Source organism: Pelophylax lessonae, assembly GCF_965119305.1.
Source record: "Pelophylax lessonae genome assembly, chromosome: 4".
NCBI lineage: Eukaryota > Metazoa > Chordata > Amphibia > Anura > Ranidae > Pelophylax > Pelophylax lessonae.
The window spans coordinates 26,589,639-26,614,469 of NC_138771.1; the positions used below are offsets into that span (position 1 = coordinate 26,589,639).

Genomic DNA, 24,831 nt, shown 5'->3' on the forward strand with positions numbered 1-24,831 from the left:
GCTGCTGTCAATCAAAGTCAGTTAGCCAATCAAAAGAGAGGGGCAGGCCGAACAGCAGCTCCTTGTCTGAATGGACACGCAGAGCTGCAGCTTGGCTCGGCCCCTCAGGAGGGAGGGGCCAGGAGCAGGAAGAGGGACCTGAGAAGAGGAGGATCCGAGCTGCTCTGTGCAAAACCAACTGCACAGAGGAGGTGAGTATAACATGTTTGTTATTTAAAAAAAACACAAGACTTTACAATCACTTTAAGCATGTGTTTTTGTGTGCATGTCTCTTTCTAGAATGAGGTAAATGCCCACTGGCTGCAGTTCTGTCTGAAAAGTCTTTGCCAGGATCCTGGATCACAAACATTGATCCCATGCCTGACCTCTTTGGTATATGTTTGTAAAGGATTCCTCACAGATGAAAGGCTACAGAAGGCAGGTAAGCGGAGTTACATGAAGATGTCTGATAATATCAAAGTAATTGTATGTACATGCAAACCCATTTTTTTTTTTTTTTTTTTTTAGTTTTTGATATATTGGGGGAATGTTAGACCCTCTGCCAAGTTATTGCTGGGGAGATTCACAAATTCGCATCACTATTTGTCCTGGTCACCATGGTCGCCTAGACAGAAAATGAGGGGGAACCCGGTGACATCTCTCTAGGATGGGAACTGCTTTCTTGTTTTAGTTTCCGTATCATACTCTTTCAAACACTGAACAAAACGTTTTAGCTATACGTACACTTTAAATTTTGTTTTTGTATTGCTGGTATAAAAAGCATTCTGTCCACTTTATATGCTTGTGTAAAAACCTTCCAAGCCTGGTAATTTCTCCCTTACCTGTTTATTTTTAAAGGATAAGTTCATCTTTGGGAACATGTTAAATCTGTTTTTAGGGTGGAACATATAACAAGTTCCCACTCCTGCAGCTGCTGCCTGTAGTGACCGCAAGCAGGGGGATCTGCTCCCCCAGTTTGCTGTCACTGTTTTAAAAAAGACACGGCCACGCTGGGCCCGCCCTCCTGGCATTGTCATTCATTCACAGAGTTCTGTGAATGGCAAACTACAAGTACTGACAGCCTTTGCATATGAGGTATGAGTCTACAGGAGACCTGCATGGCGCACCCTATCTGACGATTGCGGGTGCAATGCTCCAAGTAAGTTATACAGGCTCCAAGTAAAAAAAAAATTTTTTATAATAAATGCACATTTTTTTTACCTGCAAAAAGATGTACATTTTATTATTAGACTTGCTAACTTATTCTTTAAAGTGAACACGGCACCACTCAATATCTCCCATTACCTCGCTTGTTTAAGGAAAGCACCCTCTGTGTCCCATCAAAGGTTTTCTTTTTTCCTTTATTAGGGGGGACTTGACTTTGGGCATAAGCCCCACTAACCTTTGGCATTAACTATTGCCCTACAAGAAAACGACAAGAGAAGGGCGCACCGACCTTGTGCATTACCACTAAAAAAGTTTATTGAAATCAAAGAAGGTAGCGTACAATACACTCACAAACATAGGATATGTACAAGCATGTAGGAAATAGGGACCGCTCGCTTCCTGGATACTTCTCTACTGCTGGATAGCATGATGGCGTCCTCACTGGTCCTCACAACCTTGTATGGCTTACGCGTTTCGAGGGAGGACCCTCTTCCTCAGAGACAAAGTTGCCACTCGTCAAAAAAACCACCTAGATCCTTTACTTTCCGCACACCACTCGAGCGCAGGAGAGATATTGTTTTTTGGAATTTATTAACAATTGCCCACCTTGCTGGATCATTTTGCAGTGAGGGTATCCTGCTATTTTGTGGTGGCCTTTCTGCCCAATAGAAGAGTGTGAAGGTGGCAGCAAGTAAATCAGCTCTTGACTGGAAGTGTTGAGATTTGCAAATTATAGGCACCCCTAGATACCTGCCGCAGACAGCCTGCTTTAGTACCATTATTGTACTGACAGGTTTACTTTAAATGTAATTAACTAACCATCACTGAAATCTAAAGGAAGGTTATTTGCGTACCATTTATGCATTATAATTTCACCATGATATGCCCCACACTAGAAAGACAAATAGTTTGACATGTTAAAGTGTTACTTAACCCACAGTAGCAAAATCAGTCTGCATATGCAGTAACGCATGCTTGTTATACTCACTGTGGAACCTAAGGGGTTAATCCTCTGCTTTTTGTAAAAAGGCTGTTTGAGCCTGTCTTCTTTGTCCATCCCCTTCTTCCACTGTCCCCAATCCATCTCCTGATGGAACAGAGACTAGGGAACAAGCTGCACATGTTAAGTTTGGTGTGTATTGCTGGAGAGTTTTTTGTTTTTGTTTTTTTTTTTTTTTTTTTATTGGGAGAGTGCATGTGATTAGCACAGGGCCAATCAACACTGTCCAGACAGAGGGACAGGGGTCATGCAGCCTCATGGGACAGTCAGAGTAGAATTAAAACTCCTACAGGATTTATCCAGACACTGATAGAAGTCACACAACTGTTATATACTGCTGATGAGAAAAGATATTTGGCAGGTTATAGTTACTAAAATAATTACATTTCCATGTTCTGTGGATTGTAGGAGACCAAATATAGTGAATGCAGGCTCCTGGGTTTAGTGACACTTGGAATCCATCTGTATTGTAATGTATGTATGTGATTTCCAGCAAAGAAACTAGTAAAACAGGGAGCAGTAATTTTTTTATTTTTTTTTTATTATTCAAAGCTGGTTAAAGCATGTTATACAGCACAGTGCTTGTGCTGTGTAATTTGGCCCCTTCTATCTCCTAAAATACCTGGCTGATCCTGACTGTTTATGTCCTCCCCTCTGTAAACCACTGTGTACCATGGCTGCTGAGCCCTGACACCGTGGTCAGTCTACATGCCTCCGTCATCCGCAGTCCTCCCTGCCTGTGTGCTCCTGTGTCAGTGCCGCATCCTCCCCTCCTGCTGCTGTATTTTTATATCCTGTCTACAGTCTGTTTATTAACCCTGTTTGCCCCTGTGTCTGTGTTTTATAAAAATAAGCCATTCTTTACCAGTTTTTAGAGCGCCAATCGCCGCTCACGTGACCTGCCGCCTCTCTCCTCCTCTCGACCTCTCCTCCTCCCCTCCTGACTGACATCAGCGGGGAATCCTCTGCCCCGCCCACTGCAGGCAGCTGTCAGACGGGGAGAGGAGAGAAACCGCGGGTCACGTGAGAGATGATCAGCGCTCTGAAAACTGGTAAAGAACAACTTATTTTTTAAAACACAGACACAGGGGTACACAGGATTATTACACAGACCAGACAGGATGGTATGAAGTGGCGTAACAACCACTTTAAAGGGGAAGTTGAGATTCAGGGGGGGGGGCACTTGCCCCCCCCCCCCCCTTGCGGACGCCCATGGGTGACTGAGAGATGCATCAGACAGTAATATTTATTTTTTTTAATTTTCAGAATGATAATACTTACTCTTATGTTTTCCAGACCTTTTGCTGATGATCTTGGTTCCTCTTGAAAATGTCTTTGAAAGACTCTGCTCTACCGTCATCACTTACCTTTCTAACCTTCCTTGCCAGCCACTTGCACTAGTTGAAGAGCCCAGCGGCCAGCTCTCCTGTCTGCTGGATTTTATAGAAACCCTAGTTGCCTTAAGAACACAGCTGAAGTTAAATGTCTCCCTTTGCAAACAAGTTCTGTCGGCCATCCTGCCTCAGACTTTGAACATCGTCTCCTCTCCTGTTCCTTACTTTGTGAAGAAACAGGTTATACTGGTGCTGAAAAGATGTCTGCTGTGTAAAGCTGGGGAGGATTTTCTGCCTTCTCCTCGCACAATGTCACACCAGCAAGATGCAATTTTGGACAAGGACATGGCTGCCCTGGCAGGGACACTGCTGGGTGCTGTGCAGCAGGGTTGGCTGCTGCAGGTCCCTGTTAGCGACAGATCAAGCAGCTTTGGAGGTGTTAATGATGGATCAGAGCATGGTCCTGACCTAGTCATCCTGGGAGCCACCTGTCTGTCTGTTCTCAAAGCCCTGGAAATCCAAGTCCACAATGGAGAATCAGGTAACGCAATCAACCACAAACCTCATCTACACACTGCTACATATAGTTATTTTAGTGTAGAAAAATAAAGACATTTTGATGTAATGTTAAATTTGAACTCCAGATATGGTATTAATTGCATATTCGCGTGGACCAATGTAAGTATGTACATCTCATACCTGAGGGGTCGCCGGGGAAGCTGACAATCACTGTAGTAGTTGGCACTACCATAGTGATTGCTTCAATTTTTCGAGTCCCTGCCCCACTGCGCTCTGCTGCCATTCACAGAACACCTTGTATTTGTTTCAGTGAATACAAGGCATACTCTGAGTGAGGTGGAGATTGTGACATCACAGCTCTTCCTCTACACTTCATCCAATCAGAGAACACCTTGTAATTTTTTCAATAAATACAAAGATTTCTATGAATGGGGGCAGCCACTCAGCACAGGAACCAGAAGACTGCAGCGATATCATTGTAGTAGCGCCGACTACTACAGTGATTGGCCTTCAGATATGAGATATACATAGTTACATTGTGTTAAGGTGGACTAATGTAACTATGCAATACAAATCATACCTGGAGTTCACCTGAAGGTCAGCTTCACATTGCCCTGAGCAGTCCTGCTGCAGTTTTGGGCAAAACGCAGCTAACCTACGGTTTTTGTGCGGGTTAGCTGCGCTTTCCTATAGACTTCCCAGGAGGTCCTGCAGTTTTGGTGTGGTTTGGGAAAGCAGGAGAAGCATGCAGGTGTTTTGGTGCACTTTCTAAAACTGTACCAAAGCCGCAGGACCTCCTGGGAAGCCTATGGGAAAGCGCCGCTAAACCACACAAAAACCATGGGTTAGCTGCTCATTAGCAAAAGCGCGCCCAGGCAGTGTGAAGCTGCCCTTAATGCCCTTAATTAGTTTTAAAAATAACAAACATGTTATACTTACCTGCTCTGTGTAATGGTTTTGCACAGAGCAGCCCCGATCATCCTGTTCTCGAGTCCCACGCCAGCGCTCTTCCCGCCTCCTGGGTGCCCCCACAGCAAGCAGCTTGCTCTGGGGACACCCAAGTAGGGGCGCTGCCAACCCGCGGCTCTGTGTGTCCATTAACACTCGGAGCTGCGGCTTGGCCCCACCCCCTCCATCTCCTGATTGGCTCACTGTCTGTGTTTGGCTGACAGCAGTGGGAACTAATGGCTACTGCTGCTGCCAAAAGCCAATCTGGAGTGCGAGTCCCTAGAGGCATCACCCTGGTACCGGCGTCGATAGCCGACGGTCGGCTGTCTTGTAATGACAACCGATGCGGCTGAGAAGCCGCTCAGCTGTCATTACAAGGAGCAGGAAGAGACGTCCCTCCAGCCGCCTTCTGCGGCTCGCCCGGGTCTCCCGTCCCACCGGAAGACCCGGGAAACCAGCCTGCATGGCCGTCAAAGATCCGATCAAAGCCGCATTCGGCTCTGATTGGCTCTCCATGTAAAAACCCAGAAGTGATGTCATGACTTCCGGGTACTGGCGCCAGATTCAAAAAAATTACAGCATTCAAAACAGCCAAACTTGGTGTTTTGAATGCTTTTTAAGTGCAGAGGAGGGGTTGACCCCCAGATCCCTCCAAAAGAGTACTTGTGAAGTGATAAAAAAAAATGTTTTTTAAATGTACGAAAATATCGGCCGATACCAATACGCGATGACCAAAATATCGGTATCGGCAATGAAAAAACAATTTTCGGTTGATCCCTAGTTTGAGCCAACTTGTTAGGACCAACATAAACACGTTTTCTCTATAATAATTTTCTTCCCCTGATCATTAGATGAACCTTTGCACACTTGGATGGTGCAGGAAGCTGGATGGTCACCAGGTATGAAGAGGTTCATTGGATGATGGGAGCTTAAAAGCATCCCAAGTGTTGATATGAACGTTATCAATAAAAGTAAACACAAGATAAGTAAAAAATCTTAGCCTCGGTTCTTGCCATTTGCTACATGTTTGTATTGCTGTTTCCAAGTTTAGAATTCCTCCCTCATACCGGAATAAGCTTTGAAATAATGGAAAGTAAAAGTAAAGACCATAAATGCTTAGAACTAAATGAGTCAGTATAAGAATTATGATAAATGTACAAAGGGGATACCAGGACACCAGCAGACAGAAAAACATCTATCAGTCAGATTGAAAATTTTGACCACATTTTCACTATTTTTATCAAAGGTTCACAAGTTGTGTTACAATATTGGGCTACAACAAAATGGTGGCCATCTACACACCGACACTAACTCCCTGTTGCATAAATGTGAATATTCTGACACCAACTGTTGTAATAGTGGCATATCCCTTGCTGAGACCTCTATGTCTGGCCTGTATAAGCAGATATAATCACTGTGGCCAGTTTTCATCAGATAGCTGCACTCACCAAAACACATTCTTTTTCCACCCACAGGATATTTATTGACTACAGCCATTACAGCAGACGAGATATTTATTGACTACAGCCATTACAGCAGACAACAAGATGCGGTAGATGATTGAAAGGCAGTATATGACAGGTCAAAACATGGTAATGTGTTCCCGGATGCAAGCAGATTGACTGAGGCCTATACAGAAGTGGCCATCTTCATCCCCACACAGGGCCATCTTACTGAATGGGCATGCTGGGCAGTTGCCCGGGGGGCCCCACTTGCATCCCGCCGCCGAACTTAGCAGGTGGTAAGCGCCTGTCGGCCCTGCGCTGCTGTCAGGACATTGAGGGGAGCCCACAACTGCAGGAATGCCTGTCTGCCTCCACCAGAACAGACACACACAGGACAGCCGAGTCTGACTCCCATCCGTGTGTGTGTTCACTGGACCCAGCCGCCAAACTTGGAAGCTGTCATTAGGCTGGCACTGCTGTACCAATAAATATCGTCCTATCGATAATTTGCATTCTTATTCTCATGGGTGATTGTGTAGGCGGGGCCCCAGTGCACTGCATTGCTCGGGGCCCTTTAATGCTCTTAAGATGGTACTGTCCCCACAAGCATAATGAAAAAGGAAGAGGAAGTACATCACAGGTGGGAGGGAACACCGAAGGGAAAGACAGGGCAGGATACAACAACCAAAACAACCACAAGATGGCAGTATAATAACCAATTATATAGATATTACCATAACTATGCATTACATTATATCTTACATATAAGTGTAACAGCACAGTGAATGAAATGGGTAAAAGATGGCTTCAGCTCCTGTTCTCCACCTGTACAGAACTCCTCAGATGCATTTCGTCCTCTTGGGAGCCCTTGCACTAGTCTTCTCACATGCTGATCCGACTGACACAGGTTTGGAGGGCATTCAAGCGGTACTATTTTCATAGTTTTGGGCTACAATTATGGGCTAGTATGTATGAATGTGGGTGGGTGAGACAGTAGTTAAAGAGGAAGTAAACCCCCGTCTGCAACTTGTACCTGTAGGTAAGCCTATATTAAGGCTTACCTATAGGTACTGTAAATATCTCCTAAACATGTACCGTTTAGGAGATATTTAGTTTGCATGCAGCCAGTGAAATCACTGGCGCATGCACTCTGAAGGAACGGCCGCTCGTGCCGTTCCTTCGGAGCCCCGTGCCGTGACCATCAGCTCCCGCGCGCGTGCGCGGGAGTGACAAAATCGCGGCTCCAGCCAATCAGATGGCCGGATGCCACAAACCTAGAAGAAGGGCGACACAACGTGTCACCCATGAGAGAGGTGAGCGGTCGGCACTTCGGGGCTTCGTTCTAAGGTAAGTATTTGATAATGAGCTAGTATGCAATGAATACTAGCTCATTATGTGTTTGTCTTTTTAAATTATTTCCACAATCAGATAACTGTCATCCACTGTCTGAGATCCATCAGCAGGATACATATAAATGAACAAGGGGCATCTGAGAAAAGATGGCACCAGCCGAAAACATCATAAATAGGCTACAGTATTGGGCCGTTCATTGTACTTTCGTGTTTCCAAATGCCAGTCTTTTTTTTTTTTTTTCCTAAATGCTTTAAAATATATCTAAAGTCAGAGTAGGGAATAGTTTAGAAACCTATTCCTGATTATTGTTTTCCCCGCTGGGGAGATTCGCCTTCTCTTTTTGTCCTGGTGACCACTGGAAACAAAAAGGGAGGGTAAATCTTAAATTGTGTTGTCCCCAGTAAAGGAAAAAAAAGTGGAAATCTTCAAATGGGGTCACTTGTGTTCCCATGGCAACTGTTCCCTTAAAACCCCAGTGACCTGTATAATTGAATTTGGACTCTTTGTTCATGTTTACTTTAGGCTACGTTCACATGTCAGTATAGAGATCACGGGCAGAATCACCGCGATTCTGCCCGCGATCCGGAAATCATTGCCTGTGCGTTGCCCGTGATTTGCAATGGCACCCCAAACGCTATGTGATATTTCCGCCTGCCGAATTGCGGTACCATTGCGCGAAAACAAAATGGCGGGACGCATGACGCCCCAAAGAAGCTCTTGTACCTTTTTTGGGCGTCATGCGTCCCACGATTTTTTTTGCGCGATGTTACCGCGATTCGGCAGGCGGAAATCGCGTCAACATCGCATAGCATTTGGGGTGCTATTGCAAATCACAGGCAACGCACAGGCGTCCTGCGATTTGCATGATTTACGGATCGCGGGCAGAATCGCTGTGATTCTGCTCGCGATCGCTACGCTGACATGTGAATGTAGCCTCAAAGATGATCTGTCATTATTATTTTTATTTTACAGTTCGGTCTATGGGACACAGTACATGTACAGCCATGACCAAAAGTTTTGAGAATGACACCACTATTAATTTTGCTGCTTTAGGCTGCATTCACACTTGAGCATAGCATTTTCCCGCGTTTATTACCGCGATTTTTACCGCGATTTTCAGGCGGTTTTTTTCAGGCGTTTATGGAGGCAGGCATTGGCCTCTATCAAAAACGCTGGTAATCAGCCCAAAAAGAAGCTCATGTACTTTTTTTCAGCTACAGGCGTTTTGCAAAACGCTCAGATGCGAACAGGGGCCATTTAAATGAATGGGCTTTTACTTGATGGGCGTATTGGAACGTTTTTTTTTTTTTTTTAGCGTTTTTTTTTTTTTTTTAGCGTTTTTGGAGCTGAAAAACACTCAAAAACGCCCAGGTGTGAATGGAGCCTTAGTGTTTCCAGATCTTTTTGTCAGATGTTACTATGGTATACTGAAGTATAAATACAAGCATTTCATAAGTGTCAAAGGCTTTTATTGACAATTACATTAAGTTTATGTAGATAGTCAATATTTGCAGTGATGACTCTTCTTTTTCAAGACCTCTGCAATTCCCCCTGGCATGCTGTCAATCCACTTCTGGGTCACATCCTGACTGATGGCAGTCCATTCTTCCATAATTAATTCTTGGAGTTTGTGGCGAAGTTTTTGTTCATCTGCTGCTTGAGGGTTGACCACAAGTTCTCAATGGGATTAAGGTCTGGGGAGTTTCCTGGCCATGGACCCAAAATTTCAATGTTTTGTTCCCCAAGCCACTTAGTTATCACTTTTGCCTTATGGCAAGGTGCTCCATCATGCTGGAAAAGGCATTGTTCCTCACCAAACTGTTCTTGGATGGTTGGGAGAAGTTGCTCTCGGAGGAAGTTTTTGTACCATTCTTTATTCATGGCTGTGTTCTTAGGCCAAATTGTGAGTGAGCCCACTCCCTTGGCTGAGAAGCGACCCCACACATGAATGGTCTCAGGACGCTTTACTGTTGGCATGACACAGGACTGATGGTAGCGCTCACCTTTTCTTCTCCGGACAAGGTTTTTTGTAGATGCCCCAAAAAAATCGGAAAAGGGGTTCATCAGAGAAAATGACTTTACCCCAGTCCTCAGCAACCCAATCCTTATACCTTTTGCAGAATATCAGTCTGTCTTTGATGTTTTTCCTGGAGAGAAGTGGCTGCTTTGCTGCCCTTCTTGACACCAGGCCATCCTCCTAAAGTCTTCTCCTCACTGTGCAAACAGACGCACTCACACCTTCCTGCAGCCAATCCTGAGCAAGCTCTGCACTGGTGGTGCCCCGATGCAGCTGAATCAACTGTAGGAAACGGTCCTGGCGCTTGCTGGACTTTCTAGGGCACCTGAAGCCTTCTTTACAAATGCTGTGGAAATGTTTTTTATGGGATTACATTCATTTTCAGGGCAAAGAGGGACTTTGTAATTAATTGCAATTCACCTGATCACTCTTCATAACATTCTGGAGTATATGCAAATTGCCATTATAAAAAACTGAGGCAGCAGACTTTGTGAAAATGAATATTTGTGTCATTCTCAAAACTTTTGGCCTCTGCTGTAATATTTTATCTCATATTTTTGTGTGCTTACTAACTATAAGTTCAGACCTGCCCCCCCCCCCCCTCCTCTACTGCCAAAGCAGTGACAGCAGCCATGAAGGAGACGACTGATTCATAACTGCAGCTTGTCTCGGCTGTGAGGAACTTCTTGAGGCAAGCAGAATGCAGAGGCGAGGCTGACCCATTTCCCCTGACTCTGCATTCCTCCTGCCGTTGCTTTTGTGGGGAAAGTGTTCATAGTTGGGACAAGCTGCAGCTATGAGTCGGCCATTACATCAGCTGCAGCGGGAGTGGAGGGAGGGCAAGTCGGTACTCATAACTTAACATATATTAAAGCTGAGTTCCACCCAAAAGTGGAACTTGCGCTTATCTGATTCCTCCCCCCCTCTGGTGTCACATTTGGCACTTTTCAGGGGGGGGCGGGAGCTGGTACCCGTTTTTGACAGGTATCCTGTCCCTACTTCCATCGGACCCCGCTGCAGTGAGGTATGTCAGCAGTTCGGCCCCCTCCTCCTTCCCCTACGGTGATGTATGTCAGCAGGTCGGCCCCCCTCATCCTTTCCCTGCTGCCTGAACAGTAAGAGAGTGCAGCTCGCTTTGCGCATGCACAGTAGGGAACCGGCTGTAAAGCCACAAGGCTTCAATGCCTGGTTTCTCTTACCGGCAATGGCGGCGGCACCCGACAGCTGATGGCTGCGGTGCCGCCGTTGCTGGATTAAAGAACAGGTAAATGTCCTAATAATAAAAATCAGCAGCTATAGTATGTGTAGCTGCTGAGTTTTCATTTGTGGAGGGGGGCGAACTTTGCTTTTAACATATATAATATGGGACACGGTATTACATTCACTTTGTCTCATAGGGGACGGAACTGTAAAAATAAGAATGATGATAGATCCTCTTTAAAGTGATTTGTGAAAGTTCACATTTTTAAATTAAAATAACAGACGTGTCATACTTACCGCCTCTTCTCGGGTCCCCCATCAGCACTCCAGCCCCTTTTCCCTGCCCCCATAGCAAGCCACCTGCTATGGGGGCACTTATGCAGGCTCACTCCCAAACCATGCTCTGTGTCCATTGACACAGTGAGAGTGGCTCAGCCCCCCCCCCCCCCCAGGGGCTGTGATTGACAGCAACAGGAGCCAATGGCTCCCACTGCTGTCTCTGATACAATGAAGAGGGAGAGAGCTGAGCGCGCTGCTGCTCTTGTGCACATCACTGGTTCAATATTGGAAACCTTCTGCCTTTAGAACCATTTTAACTGATTTCTGACTGTTATACATAATGTATATACGGCCTGTCAGCAAGTGGTTATACCAAGCCAATAGCTGCACCTTCAGGCATGGCCTTGCTATCATTGTTTACAGCTGCCCGATTACTTTTACGGTATAAAGAAGGGTTGTGCCCAACCCCTCTTGCCACCACCCGTGGTGGTTCCCAGGCTTTCCCGTTCCTCTAGGCCAGTGATGGCGAACCTTGGCACCCCAGATGTTTTGGAACTACATTGCCCATAATGCTCAACTACACTGCAGAGTGCATGAGCATCATGGGTAATGTAGTTCCAAAACATCTGGGGTGCCAAGGTTCGCCATCACTGCTCTAGGCCCTGCAGGGGAGTCCAAACTACGGCCCTCCAGCTGTTCAGGAACTACAATTCCCATGAGGCATTGTAAATCTCTGACATTCACAGACATAACTAGGCATGATGGGAATTGTAGTTCACAGACATAACTAGGCATGATGGGAATTGTAGTTCCTGAACAGATGGAGGGCCATAGTTTGGACATAGCTGCTAGGGAGCTCGGGACCAAGATAAACAGCCGGATGGCTTGGCACAGAGCAGATGGAGAAACATCCATTCCCCAATCTCTGTGCCTATTGAAGCCAGAAGCAACGATGATTTCAGAGCTGTAATTCAGCCAGGGTAGCAGCTAATCAAGCATGAGCTGGGTTTGTTTAGCTGCTTTAGAGGGCAGGAGACATTGGGGGTCTAATGGAGCCCTGATGTCTCCATAGAGAGTACCTGTCACTGCCCAACGCTGTCAGATAGGGGGCTTGTTAGCCCCTTTGTGATAGCAATAAAGTTAAGTGAAAAAAATTAAAATTGTTACACACACCTAGAAGGAAATGGATACATTAACAAAATAATAATTTTAGGGGTAACTTTAACCACTTGCAGACCACAATATATGTATATATGTTGCGGTTTGCAAGTGGTTTATCAGGATTATGGCTGAAGCTATCAGCCATAACCCCGGGATTACTTTTTTCCAGCCGGCAGCAGGCTTTCTAATGCGAGCAGGCGGCTCACGAGCATGCACAATTTTTTTAAAGCGTGACATGTTGGGTATCTATTTACTTGGCGTAACATTATCTTTCACATTTTACAAAAAAATGACGGTGTATATGTATATATATATATATATATATATATATATATTTATTTTTTTTTTTTTTTTTTTTTTTTTTAATACATTAAAATTTATTTTTTTTCCCAAAAATTATGTTTGAAATCCGCTGCGCAAATATTTTGTGCCATAAAAAATTGCAACAATCACCATTTTATTCCCTAGGGTCTCTGCTAAAAATAAAAAAAAGGAAAATGTTTTGGAGTTCTGAGTCATTTTCTAACAATAAATACTAATTTAAACTTGTAAAAACAAAGCTTCAGAAAAAGCCTGGTCGGCAAGTGGTTAAGAAGTGCTTGCTCTTGTGCACAGCAGACTGATGACATAATCTCGGCCTAGACAGAGTAACTTTGCCGAAGCTGACGGACTGATTTTTAATAATACAATTATGACATTTTTTAAACAATTACTGTTGCTGTAGATTGTGACATGTCTGGAATGTGTTACTTGTTGAATTCCAAAAGCACTTCTCTCTTAGATATCTGAATTATTCATACGGTCATTGGAAAATCAGGTAAACCTTAATAGGGGCAGCTATGCCCAGTGTACAAACACTTCAGGTACCAGGAGAGAGCAGACTCATCTGGTGTGATTACCAGAGATTGATAAGACTTGTTTTCTGTATTCCAGGGCAGACCGAGGTTCTGGCTCTGGACATTCTGATGGCTCACCTCCTGAAATTCCTAAAGCGCCATATTGAGTGGAAGGAGCCGGTGCACGCTTGTGAGTGGGTGTCTCTCACCTTCATAGAGCAGGATGATGACATGTTAGAGGTTGCCAAGTGTTTGCTCAAGATGTACCAGCACAATCCCAGGTGAGTGTATGGAATATGACCACAAAATACAATAGTGGGCCTTGCCCTAAAATTGATGCAACCCCTATTTTTTAACCCCCACTTCTGATGTAAAATTGCTATCTAAACACCTTAACAAAAAAAAAAAAACGCAATGCAAGGTAAGAGACTTTCCAAAGGCCCAGGCTTCTGGCATGTTTTAGTTTTTTGGCGCCAGTGACATTTCTAAGTGTTCCTGCAACCACCTGGGAAACCCTAGGGCAGGGGTTCAAACTAAATTTCCTTGCTGGCCCTATCAGCATTATGGTTGTCCTCAAAGGGCCAGTTGTATTTGTAAGACTGTGTATGCAAAGTTCAGGAGTACGCTGTGCACAGAGTGCAGGGTTCAGGAGTACGCTGTGCAGGGTTCAGGAGTACGCTGTGCAGGGTTCAGGAGTACGCTGTGCAGGGTTCAGGAGTACGCTGTGCAGGGTTCAGGAGTACGCTGTGCACAGAATGCAGGGTTCAGGAGTACGCTGTGCAGGGTTCAGGAGTACGCTGTGCACAGAATGCAGGGTTCAGGAGTACGCTGTGCAGAGTGCAGGGTTCAGGAGTACGCTGTGCACAGAGTGCAGGGTTGAGTAGTGCGCTACAGTATCTCACAAAAGGGAGTACACCCCTCCATGTTTTTGTAAATATTTTATTCTATCTGTTAATATGACAACACTGAAGAAATGACACTTTGCTACAATGTAAAGTAGTGAGTGTACAGCTTGTATAACAGTGTAAATTTGCTGTCCCCTCAAAATAACTCAATACACAGCCATTAATGTCTAAATCGTTGGCAACAAAAGTGAGTACACCCCTAAGTGAAAATGTATCAAAATTGGGCCCAATTAGCCCTTTTCCCTACCCGGTATCATGTGACTCATTAGTGTTACAAGGTCTCAGGTGTGAATGGGGAGCGGGTGTGTTTAAATTTGGTGTTATCGCTCTCACTCTCTCATACTGGTCTCTGGAAGTTCAACATGGCACCTCATGGCAAAGAACTCTCCGAGGATCTGAAAAAAAGAATTGTTGCTCTACATAAAGATGGCCTAGGCTATAAGAAGATTGGCAAGACCCTGAAACTGAGCTGCAGCACGGTGGCCAAGACCATGCAGCGGTTTAACAGGATAGGTTCCACTCAGAACAGGCCTCATGATCAACCAAAGAAGTTGAGTGCACATGCTCAGCGTCATATCCAGAGGTTGTCTTTGGGAAATTAAAGTATGAGTGCTGCCAGCATTGCTGCAGAGGTTTAAGGGATGGGGGTGTCAGCCTGTCAGTGCTCAGACCATACACCGCACACTGCATCAAATTGGTCTGCATGGCTGTCATCCCAGATGGAAGCCTCTTTTAAAGATGATGTACAAGAAAGCCCGCAAACAGTTTGCTGAAGACAAGCAGACTAATGACATGGATTACTGGAACCATGTCCTGTGGTCTGATGAGACTAAGATTAATTTATTTGGTTCAGATGGTGTCAAGCATGTGTGGCGGCAACAAGTTGAGGAGTACAAAGACAAGTGTGTTTTGCCTACAATCAAGCATGATGGTGGGAGTGTCATGGTCTGGGGCTGCACAAGTGCTGCCGGCACTGGGGAGCTACAGTTTATTGGGGGAACCATGAATGCCAACATGTACTGTGACATACTGAAGCAGAGCATGATCCCCTTTCTTCGGAGAAAGGCCGCAGGACAGTATTCCAACATAACGACCCCAAACACACCTCCAAGATGACCTCTGCCTTGCTAAAGCTGAGGATAAAGGTGATGGACTGGCCAAGCATGTCTCCAGACCTAAACCCTATTGAGCATCTGTGGGGCATTCTCAAACAGAAGGTCGAGGAGCGCAAGGTCTCTAACATCAACCAGCTCTGTGATGTCTTCATGGAGGAGTGGAAGAGGACTCCAGTGGCAACCTGTGAAGCTCTGGTGAACTCCATGCCCAAGAGGGTTAAGGTAGTGCTGCAAAATAATGGTGGCTACACAAAATATTGACTTAGGGGTGTACTGACTTTTGTTGCCAGTGGTTTAGACATTAATGGCTGTGTGTTGAGTTATTTTGAGGGGACAGCAAATTTACACTGTTATACAAGCTGTAAACTTACTACTTTACATTGTAGCACAGTGTCAGTTCCCCTCAACACTGACTGTGTTAATGGAGGAATCAAGCGATTTTGTTTTCCTTCCACCATGGGTGGAATCCCATAATCTATTGGTTACTTAAGCTTCAGTTTTCCGTTTAATCGTAGTACTTTAAGACACTAGGCACACTCAGTGTTTAGCCCCGGTGCATGAGGCAATTGCTTTTGGTGCAGGTGGAGGGCACAGGCTCACTGTCCAGCACCTTGTTGGCAGCCTGTAAAACTCTATGAAAGGCTGAAAGTTGCTGTGGCTGGACAGTGTTCTAACTTTTAAAGGAGAAGTACAACCAGGGCTCATTTGGCTGTACTTCTCCTATGGATCACAGGAGTGCAGTTTATGCTGAAGCCCACTGTCGGCTGACGTCACCGAGCCAGTCCGAGCTGGGGCAAGATCGCAACAAATAAGTCGGGATCCGCCCACATGCCTGGACTGGCAACTGGCTCAGCCTCCAAGCGAGCCGCTGAGAGCCTGAGCTGGCCACTTCCGCCCCCTCCACAGCCTAGCGCTCCAGTGAGCAAGGCGGGGGGGGGGGGGGGACAGAGCAAAGAGCCGCTGACTGACAGTCACTTGCTCTGCTCAGGGAGCCCTGAGAACTGAGCGATCGGCGGTGTTTAACCACTTCCATACCGAGTCATGTAAAATGACGTTGGCAAAGTGGTTGTAAGGATCCGGGCCGCCGTCATATGACGTCGCCTGGATCTCCCGTCTACTGCGCGCCCCCGGGGGCGCGCAGCGCGGCGATCAGGGATGAGGCTCGTCCCTCGGACATAGCCCATCCCTGATCAAGGTAAACAGCCAATAGAAATTGGCTGTTTACCACGTGATCGGCTGTGTCAATCACAGCCGATCACATGAGCGGCTCCAGCACGAGCCGCTCGTTCTCTCTGCAATGCGCGCCCCCGGGGGCGCGCAGAGCAGCGATCGGGGACGAGGCTCGTCCCTCGGACAGAGTCGATCCCCGATCTAGGTAAAGAGCCAATGAAATTGGCTCTTTACCACGTGACCGGCTGTGTCCAATCACAGCCGGTCACAAATGTCAACAGAGAACACGGTAACTAGCTGTCACCGTGTTCTCCTCCTCACACACTGATCCTGTGTGAGGAAGAGAGTGTGGTAACAGCTAGTTACCAATTACAGTGCACCCCAAACACACTGATTGCCCCCCCCCCAAATAAGAGCACCTGTCACCAGCCCATCAGGTACTCAGATGACAGGTACTCGGGTACGCTGATGGGCTGGTGACAGGTACTCGGGTACTCTGATGACAGGTACTTGGGTACTCTGATGACGGGTACTCTGATGACGGGTACTCGGGTACTCTGATGACGGGTACTCGGGTACTCTGATGACGGGTACTCGGGTACTCTGACAGGTACTCGGGTACTTTGAGTACCTGTCAACGGAGTACCCGTCATCAGAGTACCTGTCACCTACCCATCAGAGTACCCGAGTACCTTCCACCTGCTCATCAGAGTACCTGACGCCTGAAGTACCCGAGTACTTGCCGCCTGCTCATCAGTACCCATCACTACTCATCAGTACCTATCACGTATCAGTACTGATCATCAGTACCCATCAGTACAGTATCACCTATCAGTATCAGTACTACTCATCAGTACTTATCACCTGCCTGTCACCTGCCCATCAGAGTACCCGAGTACCTGTCACCTGCCTATCGGAGTACCCGAGTACCTGCCACCTGCTCATCAGTACCAGAGTACCTGTCACCTGCCCAACAAAGTACCCGAGTACCTGTCACCCTTCATACAGCCACCATGTCCAAGTCCAAAAAGGTTTATATACGTCCTCCGTTTAAACCTAAATACCGGTGTTATGGCGGCAGATAGCTGCCATAACCCTGGTATTTTTTTAAACGGTGGACGGTTGGCTTTCCGATAAGGGTGGTCCCAGCGGCGGATTCACCGTGGGATCACCCTTCCGGGATGGTGGAAGAGGCGCCCCCCCCCCTCCCGCCGCGTTCCGGTCCTTTTCCCCGCTTACCGGACCCGCCGGCAGCGGGGAAAACGATCCGGTCCCAGATCCTCACAGACAGGATGTCGAGTGAGGGCAAGCTTGCCCTCACTTGACTCTATGGTCTTGGAGGAACGGAGCTACGGAAAATGTTGTTGCCTAGCAACCGGTTTAAAGGTCCTTTTTTTTTTTTTTTTTTTTTTTTTTCTATCTTTTAGTGTACTTGTGAGATCTGAGGACTTTTTGACCCCAGATCTCACAAAAAAGAGGTCCTGTCGTGCCTATTTCTATTACGAGGAATGTTTACATTCCTTTTAATAGAAATAAAAATGATCAATTTTTTTTTTTTTTTTTAAACGGTGTAAAAATAAAAAATAATAAATAAAATAAATAGTAAAAAAAAAAAAAAAAAAATTAAAGCGCCCTGTCCCCGTGAGCTCGCGCGCAGAAGCGAACGCATACAGAAACCCCGCCCACATATGTAAACGGTGTTCAAACCACACATGTGAGGTATCGCTGCGATCGTTAGAGCAAGGGGAATAATTTGAGCCCTAGACCTCCTCTGTAACTCAAAGATGGCAACCTGTAGACATTTTTAAATTGTCGCCTATGGGGATTTTTAAGTACCAAAGTTTGTCGCCATTCCGTGAGCGTGCGCAATTTTGAAACCTGACATGTTGGGTATCTATTTACTCGGCGTAACATTATCTTTCACATTATGGAAAAAAAATTGGGCTAACTTTACTGGTTTCTTATTTTTTAATTTAAAAAAATGTGAATTTTTTCCAAAAAAATTGCGTTTGGAAGACCGCTGCGCAAATACGGTGTGATAAAAAATATTGCAATAATCTCCATTTTATTCTCTAGGGTCTCTGCTAAAAAATATATATATAATGTTTGGGGGTTCTAAGCAGTTTTCTAGCAAAACTGATTTTAGCTTGTAAACACCAAATGTCAAAAATAGGCCTAGGCAAGTGGCTAGGATGCATGATGATGCTCCTTGGATGTTAGGCCCCTCTATATGGCTAGGCTGTGAAAAAATCTCACATGTGGTATTGCCATACTCAGGAGGAGTGGCAGAATGTATTTTGGGGTGTAATTTTTGCTATTTACATGCTATGTGTTAGAAATATCCTATAAATTGACAACTTTGTGTAAAAAAAAAAAAAAAAGGTTTTCATTTGTTTCCCACATTTTCCAAAAACTTGTGGAAAAAAATGACACGTTCAAACGACCCATAATGCCTCATAGAATATACGCTGGAGTGTTTGCTTTCCAAAATGGGGTCATTTTGTGGACTTTTCCATTGTATTGGTGCTATAGGGCCTTGAAAAGTGTGATAGGTAGTAAGAAAGTTTTATGTGTATTTATGCTCCTAGAACGCCTGAAGGTGCTTCTTGGACGTGGAGTCTCTTTTTGTGGCCAGGCTGTGTAAAAGTCTCACACATGTGGTATCACCATACTCGGAAGGAGTAGCAGAATGTATTTTTGGGTGTAATTTTTGCTGTGTACATGCTATGTGTTAGAAATAGCTTATAAATTGACAACTTTGTGGGAAAAAAAAGAAAAAAATTTATTTTCTTAATTTTCCCAAGAATTGTGGGAAAAAATTACAACTTCAAAAAACCCACCATGCCTCTTACTAAATACCTTGGGCTGTCTACTTTACAAAAAGGGGTCATTTGGTCGGTATTTGTACTGTCCTTACATTTCAGGGCCTCAAGAAAGGAGATAGGCAGTCAGTACATCTGGTGTGATCAATTTTCAGTAATTGGTACCATAGCTTCTAGACTCAATAACTTTCACACAGACTAAATAATATACACTAATTTGGGTTAATTTTACCAGAGACATGTAGCAGTATACATTTTGGCCCAAATGTATGAAGAAAAATTAATTTTTTGCAAAATTTTATAATTGAAACTAAAAAAAAAGTGTTTTTTTTTTCAAAATTTTTGCTCTTTTTTTGCTTATATCACGGAAAAAAAAAAAACCCCAGTTGTGATCAAATACCACCAAAAGAAAACTCTATTTGTGTGAAAAAAATGATAAAAATTTTGTTTGGTTACAGTGTAGCATGACTGAGCAATTGTCATTCAAAGTGTGAGAGTGCTGAAAGCTGAAAATTGGTCTGGGCAGGAAGGGTGTCTAACTGCTCTGTATGGAAGTGGTTAATGGCTCGATTCTCAGTCTTAGAGCTGGCTGGGGACAGATGCAGCACCTGTACCCTCTGCTTGCACCTGAATGTTGTCGCCCCTTCACAGCCTAGCGCTCCAGTGAGCAAGGCGGGGGGGGGGGGGGGGAACAGAGCAAAGAGCCGCTGACTGACAGTCACTAGCTCTGCTCAGGGAGCCCTGAGAACTGAGCGATCGTCGGTGTTTAATGGCTCGATTCTCAGTCTTAGAGCTGGCTGGGGACAGATGCAGCATCGGATCGCTGCTGCATCCACCTAGGTAAGTATGATTCTTGGAAAAAAAACAAATCCCATACTGCTCTTTTAAGCTTTGGTTTTCCTTGTAGTCATCGTACTTTAAGACCCCATGCACGCTGGGTGTTTAGCCCTGGTGCATGAGGCTATGGCGTTTAGATGCAGGTTGAGGGCACAGGCGTACTGCCCAGCCCCCCTGTTAGCAGCCTGTAAGACTCTGAGAGGCTGAAAGCTGCTGTGTCTGGATGGTGCACTGGGTGGGACTAACATTTAGTCAGGCAGTATTCGCCCAGGGACGAATGTCCAGAACGCAGATTGCTTGATTTTCGGGCATTCATCCCTGGTTGCATACTGCTTTGTTAGTACCGCCAGGTGCACCATACAGTCGCAGTAACTCTCATTTTCCCATACAGTTTGGCAGGCTGTGGGGAGAGGGGATAGAAAATGCACCTGTACCCTCTGCTTGCACCTGAATGTTGTCGCCCCAAGCACCGAGGCTAAACACTGTGTACATTGGGAGTAACGTGTGGTCACTTCATGCATCTTGCTGGGTAAAATGCTGTGAATTGCAGATTGAACAGTTGTGGTTGGGAATATCCCCATATATTCTCCATCTTTCACACTACCCAGTACTCCTATTTCTATATGTTACTCCTTTCTAGTTTGCTGTTATCTATTTTAAAGCGAACAGGCAGACCTTGCTTTGCATATTAATTAGTCTTCTGTTTCAGCCTTTGCTCACAATCTACAAGCTGTGAATCGGAGAAATCAATATGGAGCGGATCCTCGCATCGGTCCGGTAGCGACCCTCACTGCATTTTCCTGTTCCTGCTCAGCAATGTTTTGTTCGATTCATCGGTGCTGCTGGATTTTCTAATCTCCTCAGAGACCTGCTTCCTGGAATACTTTGTCAGGTACCTGAAGCTGCTGAATTCTGACTGGCCTCGGTTCTGTTCCACATGTACTTTATTTGATAAGTCCAGAAATTTCCACCCATCCACTTTGTCCAGTGTCTTTTTCTGTCCACAGCGAGAGCAATCGGTGAAAGCAACACAAATTCAGAGCGACTGCATTCGTTTTCCTAATCTGCTTTCACCCACTTCTATGGACATTGGCAGTCCTGCCTCTTCACCAGTCAGTCATACCAAGCATTCAACACCTTCTTCCCCATCTGGCTGTGTAAACTCCCCTCTGGGTGCCCTTCAACGCCTTGTAGACTATGACAGCTCAGAAGATTCCGAATCAGAATCTGCAGACAGTAAGCATGGTCCTGTCATTGCACACTCTGCCGGGGCTGACAGCACAGATATAGATAAACACATGGAAAAGTTGGAGCTGAAAGCCCACTGTTCAATATCCAATCCTTCACAACCAAGTGCACAAGCTGGAGGCAACACGTGTCATGGCCAGGGTACCCAGCAGAGGGCAGTCCAGTGCTTGGAAGACCTTCAAGAAGCCATTAATAGGCTGCACAGAAAGAAGCTCTTTCCGTATAACCCTTCTGCATTGCTAAGGCTGCTTTCGCATGTCAGCAGTCTAAGCAAAGAAAACGGGGGTACACGCGTTCTTCCTGCACAACCCACCACCAACATATAACTAGGTTATTCTATAAACTCTATCACTGTTATAGATGACTTCTGTGATACTGTAATTGTTATAGATGTCATCAAATATGGGAAAATTAAGGTGCTATAACATAGTAAGTGCCCGATTAAAATATTTATTGGCAAAAGCAAGTGAGATTTAAAAAACATAAAAGCCATGTACAAAGCTGTGGTTATACCAGATCTCACCTCTACGATTGCCAACTCTTTCTTTGTAAAATAATGGTTTGCTGTTTGTGATTTGTGTAATAAAGTTTAACTCCAAGATTAAGTGAAGTTTAAAGTGATTGTAAACCCATATTTTAACAAACATGTTATACTTTACCTGCTCTGTGCAATGGTTTTGCAAAGAGCAGCCCTGATCCTCCTCAGGTCCCCCCGCCAGCACTCCTGGCTCCTCCCCCTCCCCCCCCCCCTGCCAAATGCCCACCACAGCAAGCTGATGGCTGTGGGGGCCCTCTTGTGGACTCACACCTGAGCCTTGCTCTGTCTGCCCCACCCCTCCCCTCGCTCCCTTCTTACTGGCTGTGATTGACAGCAGTCAATCCGCTGCTGTCTCTGAGCCTATGAGGAGGGAGAGAGCAAAGGGAGCTGCTGTTCCCATACACAGCTCTGGATTGAGATTGGGCTCAGGTGGGGTTGGGGACGGGGTTTAAGCTGCACCCAGAGGGTTTTTTAATGCAGAGAATGTATTAAAGTAGAACTTTGGGCAAAATTTTTTTTTTTTTTTTTTCATTTGGGATAGAGCAAGGGAGGGTTATAACCCCTGCCAGATTGTTTGTTTTTTTTCCCACCATCTCTGTCCGGTTGCAGAGATTTCCCTTAATTTCCTGTCCCATAGACAAACAGGAAGTGGGAGGAAATCTCTGCAAAATAAAGGAATTTTTTGGGGACCCCCAGGTCACTATAACTCGTTTCCCCATTTCCCATCTATTACTTTTCTGGGGACAACCCAAAATTTGGGTGTTTTTTTTTTTTTTTTCACTTTCACTGATAATGGTAAACAGGACAAATAGAGAGGGTGAATCTCCTTAACGGGGGCACAGACCGCAATAAAAACTCTCCACTCTTTTTAAAACTAAAAAAAAAAAAGTTTTTCCTTTAGGTATACTTTAACCACTTGACGACCGCTCGCCGCAGTGGGCAAAGCGACGTAGCTCTATGTCGCTCGCTCTCAGGAGGCTAGGGGGCAGGCGAGCTCATCAGCCGGGGAGCCAGTGCGTGTGTCAGGCGGCTCCGATTGCCTCCTGACACCGGCGATCTCTCCCTGCTGACAGAGGACAACGGACGGCTGATGTAGACACAGCCATCCGTCTCACAGCAATGATCAGAGGTCATGTGATCCTGCTATATAGACCACCTGTCTCTGTGATCATCTCCCAAGCCCAACCGCCCCACAGTTAGAATCACTCCCCTAGGCTTACATTCAACCCCTTGATCACCAATAGTACTAGCCCCTTCCCTGCCAATGGCATTTTTACAGTAACTGTGCATATTTGTAGCACTGATTACTGTAGTCATTTCACTGGTACCCCCAAAAGTGTCAAAAATGTCAGTTAGGGGTCCGATCTGTCCGCCGCAATGTCGCAGTCCTGCAAAAAATCGCAGATCGCCGCCATTACTAGTAAAAAAAAACAATAAAAATGACAAATCTTTCACATAGTTAGTAGACCCAATAACTTTTGCGCAAACCAATCAAAATACGCTTTATTGCGATTTTCACCAAAAATATGTAGCAGGAAACAAATTGGCCTAAAATATGTAAAATTTTGATTTTTTTTTTTTTTACTTTTTTTTTTTTTTTTTTTTTGGGAATGTTATATAGCAGAATGTGAAAAATATTATTTTTTTTTTTTTTTTTTCAAAATAGTCGCTCTTTTTTTGTTTATAGCGCAAAAAATAAAAATCGCAAAGGTGATAAAAAAAGGACATCAATTTTATTTGGGTACAGCGTGGCACAACCGCGCAATTGTCCGTTAAAGTAACGCAGTGCCAAATCGCAAAAGAGGGCCTGGTCATTAAGCAGCAAAATCTTCCGGTCTTAAAGGGGTTAAGGTAAAAAACCTTCAGCCTTTTGAACCACTTTAAATTACTAGTTTGGAGCCAGCTGGTCCAAACAAATGTATTTCTTCCTCTAACAGATGCAGCAGCTGTGTGTGCTCTATAAACTGTTTGTGTCATCAGCTACATACAATATTCCACCACTGTCAGGGACGGACCTACCATGGGTCCCGCTGGGTCCATTGGACCCAGGCGGCACTTAGAGAGGGGCATCAAATTGACTCCCCAATATTTATTTTCTAGCAGTTTTGTGTGTCATTGGTTTGCGGTTGCGTTACGGGCGGCATTTCCCCATCTCAAACTGCCGCCCGTAGAGCAAACTGTTGAGTATGAGGAGGCGGAGTGTCTCCTCTGGGGAACGTCCCTTGCGTGATCGTGGTGTGCACAATGACGTCAGACATCAGCACACTCCATCTCATGCAGGACAGGCTGGATCTTCTAGGGCGGGGGGTATCAGGACAATATCCCCCCGGAAAACATCCCCCTGGACATAATCCCCCCGGGACAACATCCCCCGGGCAATGTCCCCTGGGATATAGGATTAGGGTTAGAGGGGGGATATTGTCCAGGGGGGATATTGTCCGGGGGGATATTGTCCTAGAATCGCAGAAGACACAGGAGTGACAGGAGGAAAGACAGCGGGTGTTTGGTGGACCGGTCTGGTGGTGAGTTATGGAAGAAGATAACAGTATACATAATATTTTCAAAATGTTATATTTATATAAAATAATGATGTGGAGGCATTTCTTGGGGCGTGTTTTTTTTTTTTTTTTTTTGGGGGGGGGGGGGTGGGGGGGCAGCATTTCATTCTCGGACCCAGGTAGCACAATGCCTTGGGCCAGCCCTGAACACTGTGTCCTGGCAGTGGGATGTCTTGTCCCGACTCCCACAATAAAATTGATTTGGGCTGAGCGCTGCTAGTCATTCACAGGGAGCATAGTATTCTGGGAATGAATACAAAGCTTCCTTTGATTGGTTGTGGCAGAGATCGTGAGACCACCCTCTCTACCTCAGCCAGTCAGAGGAAGCTTTGTATTCATTCATAGAATACAAAGCCCCCTGTGAATAGCTAGCAGCACTCAGCCCGACTTTATTTTGTTT

General features: G+C 45.4%; 1 protein-coding gene across 1 annotated transcript in view; it reads left to right on the top strand.

Moving 5' to 3' along the window:
- Positions 1-21,672, top strand: part of LINS1 (lines homolog 1) — a 76,016-nt gene extending 54,344 nt beyond the window's left edge. Inside the window, exons 5-8 of the mRNA XM_082253050.1 lie at positions 280-421; positions 3,443-4,021; positions 13,336-13,519; positions 20,797-21,672. Of these exons, the coding sequence (XP_082109176.1) occupies positions 280-421; positions 3,443-4,021; positions 13,336-13,519; positions 20,797-21,661 (1,770 nt within the window). The 3' untranslated portion in view covers positions 21,662-21,672. The remainder of the gene's footprint in view (positions 1-279; positions 422-3,442; positions 4,022-13,335; positions 13,520-20,796) is intronic.
- Positions 21,673-24,831: the final 3,159 nt, after the last annotated feature.